Genomic DNA, 8,646 nt, shown 5'->3' with positions numbered 1-8,646 from the left:
GGTTTCTCTGTATAGCCCTGGCTGTCCTGGAGCTCACTTTGTAGACCAGGCTGGCCTCGAACTCAGAAATCCGCCTGCCTCTGCCTCCCGAGTGCTGTGATTAAAGGCGTGCGCCACCACGCCCGGCTGGGGAACTCTGTCTTAATCTTGGCTCTATCTCTGGGAACATTCCAGAACCATTGCTGGCCCCAGGTTGGAAGGTGGGGAGGGGCTAGAAACTGTTGCTGGGGAAGTGTGGAAACTGCTGCTGACCAATTGTCCTTGCCTCAGGCCAGATTTCAGAGCAGCTACTGAGGCCTGGACTTGCCTGGACTTGCCTAGTTCTTGGAAACAGAGATTTAGGCCTAGTCTCCTGAACTGCACATTTGAAGTCTGTCATGGAGTAAGTCTAGCCTGTCTCACTTTCCCTACATCAGTATTGTGTGAAGGGTTGAGGGACTTTACTATGGTTACTTATTTCCCCTCCTCAACTGGCTCAGAGGCTGGCTCAGAGAAATGACAGAACCAAAATCCACAAACTCCAGATTAAGTAGCTCCACCTTAAACTGAGGAAAGCCAAGAGAATGGTTAAAGTACAGATGAGTTTGATTGCCATCCTTGGCTAACAAAGGAGACTCAGCCAGAGTTTGACTAGGACAAAGAAACTGGTCACACATTTGTAAGTCATTAAAAGGAAATGCCATTCTTCAGGTTTGAGTGATTAATCTAATGCAGTGTAGCTTCTGATCTACAGTGTATATATATTGTGCACTGACACCATAGGCTTCAGATGCATTATGAAGATAGGAATGTGTATGACAGTGGACAAAATACCAAGAGTCAGGATTGAAGTAACAGTTTACACAGTGAAGGCTGTCCATGGATAGGAATAGCTGCCATATTTATAAGCTGGACAACGAAAGCTGACTTAAAAAGGTAAGAGAGGTAATGCTGTTTTTGCTTTAACAGAATTCTGAGTAGAGAAAAAGGAGATGCAACTAGAACTTAAATAAACCAAACATATAACCAAACTAACTCGTTACCTTGCTGAGATATAGCACTGTGCCTTTTAATTGTAGTTTTAAGGCAAAGAACCACAGGTTTCTGAATTTCAAAGGGAAATCTCTGTTTAGAGATGAAGTTTCCTCAGAACTGGAGTTGGTTAGGGATGTGCGAGGGCATCAGATAGCTTGCACAAGATTACCATGTGACTTATGTATTAAAGAGGCATTCATTGGGATTTATCTATGAGGACTTTCCAGAAAGGATTAACTGTGGAATAAAATGTGGGTCACACAATCCTGGGGCCTAAGGTCTCAGACTAAATAAAACGGGGGAAAGAAAAAGGCTACCTGAATGCTGGCATCCCTCTGCTTCTGCACCCTGAACTTCCCAGGGATAAGCAAGCTCCTCCATCAAGCCTCAACATAAGTGTAGAGTATGTGATGTCTAAGTGTCAGAACATTGAGTAGCCCTGTGTGAGCAAAACCTTTGGTTACAGCAAAGAAAAAATTAATTAATATACTATTCAAAACCAAATTTAGTGCATATTTAACAAAAGCTGCATGATAGTCTACAATCCAGTACATTCTACAGTTATACAAAATATAATGTGGAAATCTCAGGGGCAAAATTAGTAATTTATGCATAACAAAACTTTGAACATTCTTACATAATTTGCATAACAAGTGGTAGATTTCATTATGTGTATAATTCAATGTGTTTTAAGTGATATGGAATATTTAAAAAGTAAGAAGGATGTCAGTGCTGTGGAAATATTCAGTGGGTAAAGTGCTTGTTATGCAAGCATGAGGACCTGAACTTGGATCTCCAGTACTTATGAAAAAAGCAAATTAGGTGGCATAAATCTATAACTTCAGCATTGGGAAGTGGAGACAGATGGATTTCAGGGGCTTGCTAGCTAGCCAATCTTTCCACAAGACCATGCTTCAAGTTTAGTGAGAGCTAAGACACCCAATGTCAATGCTAGTTTCTATATGAGCATGCATAGGTAAGCACTCCTGAGCACACATGTACATACACAGACAAACACATAAGAAGGTCTTCAGGCTGAGAAAGATTTGCAATGGCCCACACTTGTTTCTACTCATTGGTGAAGTCAATTCAATGAGGTTGCTATTGGAGATATGGACTACTACATATGATAAAATCTATAGGATTCACTCAAAATTGTTAACTTACAAATTTCTGTTAATCTGCAAGCTATGTCATTAATAGCTATGTGTAACATTAGGTCAAAGTATTATGTTCTGATTGTCCTTGCAATGGTCTGTTGCTGCTGTCATAGAATGAGTATTTTTGCTATTGCTATATAAGTAAATAAATTATTTTTTTCTATATATATCACAATACCAGGAGAAATCTAAATTAAGGGTAACAATTACAAATGAAGAAATTCAAGACAGTGTAAACATGTAAGGAAGTTCTAGAAAGAGTTGCACATGAGTGCAAGACATCCTACTTTACTTAACCATATCAAATATGTACACCAAATGTGAAGCAGTTAAATTCTTCAAAGTATGATATAGCCCCAGCTATGTTTAGTTGAGAATCTAATATCCAGGGCAATTGTTGCTGTTACACTGCAGATTAAATGATTTGAAATCTCTTAGGAATCATAGAAATCACATGATCACTATATTTTATAGCTAGAAAGGTTCAGCTGATATTGACAGGTGGTACAGATGAAGGCTAATAGTTCAAACACAAGCTGAATGTCTCGATCGGGCTGGGGATCAATGCTTATACTCAGTATTGAAATGTATACTTCAAGTGATCTCTTATAATATTGCATTTAAATAATGTTTCAAAATGATGATGCAGAACTTTATTTAGGGAAACAATATTTTAGCTTGACACTAGGCAAACACTACCTTCTAACCCCATGTTACAGAATTTGTACTGCATTGCAGAAAGAGAGCCTCAGCTGTTGTATTTCAAAACTTCTAGTCAGATGGCCATTAATAATTTATGATGGCCTAGTCGGCCATCATTGGAAAGAGAGGCCCATCGGTCATGCAAACTGTATATGCCTCAGTACAGGGGAACGCCAGGGCCAAGGAGTGGGAGTGGGGGGGAGTGGGGGGGGAGGGTATGGGGGGGCTTTTGGGATAGCATTGGAAATGTAAATAAAGAAAATACCTAATAAAAAATAATTTATAAGGTGGCCAATAATAATTTATAAGACAAAAGTTAAAATTTCCCATTTCAAGTCATGTATTTAAAGATGCTTTCCATTTTGAGAAAAAGGTTATCAAATTGAAGGAGTGGACATGGGCTCATGGAACGAACATGGAAAAAGGAATGGAAAAAAGAATGTAATTATATTTTAATTAAAATGTTTGTTTGTTTATTAGCTGCACCCCACCCCAGAAACCTACCTGGAATGTTCCTCTTGTCTTCAATCTGATGCAAGAGTTGTCCCTGGTTCTTTCAAGGGTTGCTTGCAGGAACTGATTTAACCCTCTCGTATCAGAAGCCCTGTAGCTAATGGCAAAATGCACAATCTCTGCTCTTATCAGTGTGAAGATGATGTCCTGGGTGACCCCACAGACAATGTCTTTCTGCTTTTGTCTTTTCTTTGTAGGAGCTGAAGGCACAGTCTTCCCCAAATCCATAGAAACACCTAATGTTAGAGCAGACCCCTTCAAGGAACTAAGGTAAGCTCTGGCTTCGATTTGCATAGATCAGCAGCAGTTTCCTATCTATGCTAGCCAAGGACTTATTTTGCATAATACAATTTGCATAGATCAGTAGCTGTTTCCAGTCTGTGGCTGACCATAAGCTTATTTTGAATAATACTGACATTTATTATATGAAATATTTTAACTGGGAAAGATTGGAGAATTACTGAAGACGATTGTTTTTTAATCGATTTCTTTTCTGAGTACTTAAGGAATCAAAGGTCTGAGGTGAGAGGTTTCCAGCTATGTAAAGGTGATTGGTGATTAGATTTCTTGGCTGACAATGTCTATTTATTGATTTTTTCTGTGTTACTACAAATCAATAGTTAGTAAATAAATCACAATTAGTGTTTATCAACTACCCCAAAAGTATTATATGACAGGAGTTGGTGTCTAAACCAAATTCGGTTGTTTTTCCAATTGAAAGAGAAGGCTTGTTGCTTGGGTAGTATGGTGCTTGGACTGTATTTTGTAAATATTCTTCATACTAGAGTTGATCTTCAACTATGCATATGAGTGTGGTTTTAGCAGGGCAGGCATTTGAGACTCTATGTTGTTGCCACCAACTATGCAAAATGAAAAAGAAGAACATACAGATGGATGCACATAGAGATATATCCTAAAAAAGCTAGGTGCTGACAGTCAGGCAAGAGAAACATTAAAAATGATATGTTGATTTAAGAACAACTGTAATTTCTAATATAGGACTTTAACCATCCAGGACCCAGGAAAGTGTTTGGTAATTTTTTGCATTTGCATTTGGTAATTCTTTGACCTGAGACCAGAAGAATGTAGGCAACATTAGATAACTACTTCCTAATAGACATCACTATAAGCAGATGCATCTGCAATCTATAGGCTCCATCTCCTCCTTCAGAACACAAACTCATATTCTGTGCTTTGCTGAAATGGCCACAGCCACAGGGGAGCCTGTATTCCCTCAACAGAATCATATTCTCAGCCATGAGAAATATATTACGTAATTCCCGAACCCATAGCCTTTCTTCAAAATGTATACCCTCTAAGGATGAAGGGAAATAGATTGAGAAAAAAGAAGATAATTTGTGAGGAATGAGAACTTTTCCCCAGAAAAATCCCAAATAAGGTAGAGCTGTAGTTTACAACCCAGCTGTTCTGACACAGTGTGCAAACGTGTATATGTGTACATGTTTGTACGTGTGTGATGACATTAGTAATACATTAGTAGCTGCATTCTCCCAGTTACTGAAATATGTATCCCAAAAGCCAAGACATAGAACCAACTCACTTGGGTACTGATGGATGAATGGATAAAGGAAATGAGGCAGATGTCTAATGAATGTCACTAAACTTGAACTCAGAAACTATATCAAGATGAAAGGGTCATCTCTGGATTTATAAGAATAACAATTCAGGGATCCAGGTTTGAATAGCTTGAATCAGTGTTCTGTGGAAGGCAAGGGAAGAGTGAGCTTAGCTGGACCATTGACTGTAGAGAAGGTAAGGAAATGATGTGTAAACTGAACTGAAATGCCCATCCAAGCGCCTAGTGGTGTACATCTTAAGATTTGGAATATAAAGGCATTGTCTTGCGATTTCAGTGTTGCAGATGCTTAGTGTGAGAACTTCACATCTCAAACAGCATTTGGCAATTGGAATCATGCATAAACCCTATGTCCTAATGGCTCCCTGACTCTATTCTACAAAGTTCTATCAAAATTGCTTTTATAACAATTCTTATTTTTTCACAATACAAAAGCCATTAAAAGGGATGGCAACATATGACAGCATGGATGAACTCAAGGGTATTACATTGAGTGAGATAAACCAGACACACATGACAAATAGTATGTGACCTTAATTATATGTTAAACTTAAAATATGTAAATTATATAGTACTGAATAGAATAATGGTCATTATAAGCTAGGAGGTATAGCAGATCAGAAGAGCTTACATAATGGGTACCAAACATACCTGTTACACATTACACTGAAGTCCATTCTGATGTTGTACTATGTAGTCTAGTGCTGTAAACTCACAAGCCATTACATGTTTTATAAAGAAACAGAAAAGATGACCTCAAAGATTCCTGACACAATAAGTTGACCACTGTTTAAGGAGACACGAGGGCTAATTACTCTCATTTAATCATTATTATGTCTTATGAAATTAGCATTTATGAAATTAGCATTTTTGCTCCTCATAAAAACACATAATTAGAATAAAACCATGCCAAAAGGGCATTTCTATATACATCAATCCATATCAAAGAGCTGGTCTTTGGAGAACATAAAATAATATTTGCTCATAGTGTACTGAGGATAAGTTTTCAGTGTCTACTTAAAACTTAAGAGATGCTCCTGACATTACATTAGAATATGTAGTCTCTAAAATTCCTGGGGAAATGCAAGTATAGTGCAACTGCATAAAGAATTCAGGCAAGGGGGCTGGAAAGATGGTTCAGTGCTTAAGAGTTCTGATTGCTTTTCCAGAGTTTCTGAGTTCAATTCTCAGCAACCATGGTGGCTCACACCCATCTGTAATGAGATCTGATGCCCTCTGCTGGGTGTCTGAAGACAATGACAGTGTACTCACATACATAAAATAAATAGATAGATAGATAGATAGATAGATAGATAGATAGATAGATAGATAGATCATTTTTTAAAAAAAGTAAAAACTGCACTTTCATTACTTTTTCTAAAATTTTGGGCAAAGTCCACAGATGCTCCAAGTAATGTTTTTTGATAGGAATTATCCTCATTTCATTCTGTTGTGGTGATTCAAAATACCCTGACCAAAAGCAACTTGGGATAGAAAGGGTTTGCTTGACTTATACTTGGATGGCACAGTCTATCATTGAGGAAGTCAGGGAAGGAACTTGAAGTCATAGCAGAATCCTTGGAAGCATGCTTCTTGCTGGCTTGCCCTTTAGCTCACTCACTTATACTTAAGTAGTTTTTTAAATACAGCCCAGGATTACCAGCCTGGGGAATGGTGCCACCCACAGTGAGCTAGATCCTCCTACAACAATTACTAACCAAGACAGTCCCTTACAGGCATACCACAGACCAACCTGATTTAGATAATTCCTCAACCTCTCCTCTCAGAGGACTCTAGGCTGTGTCAAATTGAAAATTAAGTCAGACTAGCACAAGCATCATAAAAATATTTGCATGTGTCATTCTGACACTGTTCTTTGGTTTGTTCCTGTAGTCCAATTTATGATAGGCTGAGTCTAGTTAAACATACAAAATTTCATAATTTAGCCTTTTCTTCTTAGTAGAATTTCTTTCTCATTGCCATCTTGTTGTATGACAGCCTTTTGACATTACAGTGTGCTTTGCAGTTTTTATTGAAAATGTCTGTATATAATTCTGAGCTGAGCTGAAATCCAAAGCAGAGAAAGCTTCTCACTCTACAGATGAGGGCTCCACCAGCAGTCTAGGTCAATGGCAGGTTCATGCATGTTGACTTTACCTTGCAGGGTTATTCTAAAATAATAATACAGTGCTCCTGGTTGAAACCATTACTCAAAAATACATTAAGCACTGAACCTGCCCCTTGAAATAAGAGGAACTCACCTGGAATTGTAATTGGATTTTAATAAATTCACAACTCAGGATATGAATATGTTCAATGTTCCCTTATTCCAATTCTTCTGATCTCAAGCTGTTCATGATCTGATGTGGGAAATGGGCCCCACGGCTTTGCATATGTATTTTCTATAAGAACAGAGGCTGCTTTTGAATGTCCATACTTCTCTGAGGGCTTCTTATATGATTTCAAATCCTTAGAGGATCATGAATAAGAATCAGAAATCAGAGACACAGAGAATGAAAGAGTGAAAAGGGGCGACAAAGTTGGGATGACTGTGATAATCAGAAAACCTTAACTATCCCCTTCATCTTGGAGGAAACCCTAAGAAGCTCTAAGACATAAGAAACCAAAAAACTGGGTATGTGTGAGTATGTAATTATATATAATTCTTCACCTCTTACATCATATATAACTTACAGCAAGGAGAGTATTTGATGACCTCGTCACTAAAGATCAGAGACCACTTACAAAGTATGGTTGAATACTTACTAAGGAGTTTTGTACTAAACACTTGGGAGTGCATAAAATGCACTAAACACAGGCATGCATAAAATGATCACTAAAATAGTTCTCAGCAAAGGGAGATGCAACATAAATATAACATAAAATGCAGTATGACACAATAATTGCTGGAATGGAAGTATGAAGCAAACTGGTAGAAACACAGAGAATGGTAATGACATCTACCTAAGAGCACTAGGTTATCAATCCCCAATATTTTGGTTGAGATACATAGAAAAGAGATGGTGATTCAGTTGAAAAGGAATGGGTGTCTCTAGTCACTTAGCTTAAGGAAAAAAAATGACCCATCTTCTCTACAACATTCCAGGACATTTGTAAAAAGGTGATTTTTCCTTCTGGTGGTGATGATATTTAATAAATTGTGTGGAAGCAATTTCAAATATGGCTGCAAAAGACTTGAAAGACTTTATTAACTTGCTAATGATAGCACATCCCACAGTTGGGGGGGGGAAGGATGATCTCAAGCATGTTTTGCAACAACTGAGAATTGATACTGCTTTGTTTAATTCTTTTCCCCAAAATATTACCAGAGTTCAGTGATAGAAATTTCTGTGGGAAGAAATCTTACACACATCTGCTAATCCCAACATATCCTGGATATTCTATAGGTGGTATGTAAGAGTGTGTGTGTATGTGTGTGTGTGTGTACTTGTTTTGTTTTTTAATGTAAAATAGGAAAGCTAAACTCCTTTGAGAATGTATAATACTTAAAATCTGTCTGTATCATAGTGAAACATGAATTCAACCAGACTTACATAAGTTGACAAAAATAAATTGTTCATTTTTTTTAGTGTATTTACAACTAAATTTAGATTGGCTTCCAATGCTTTATAAATTTTTTTTCTTTTTTTTTTATTACAT

The 8,646-nt window shown here is 37.5% G+C and overlaps 1 protein-coding gene across 1 annotated transcript in view; it reads left to right on the top strand.

The window, feature by feature from the left end:
• The window catches only part of Sgcd (sarcoglycan delta), a 397,251-nt gene that overhangs the window by 287,385 nt on the left and 101,220 nt on the right, over window positions 1–8,646 (top strand). Inside the window, exon 6 of the mRNA XM_021177343.2 lies at window positions 3,587–3,659. Coding sequence (XP_021033002.1) covers window positions 3,587–3,659 — 73 coding nt within the window. The remainder of the gene's footprint in view (window positions 1–3,586; window positions 3,660–8,646) is intronic.

This window comes from Mus caroli, chromosome 11 (genome assembly GCF_900094665.2).
Source record: "Mus caroli chromosome 11, CAROLI_EIJ_v1.1, whole genome shotgun sequence".
Classification (NCBI taxonomy): Eukaryota; Metazoa; Chordata; class Mammalia; order Rodentia; family Muridae; genus Mus; species Mus caroli.
This window is presented reverse-complemented; position numbering and strand designations above follow the sequence as displayed.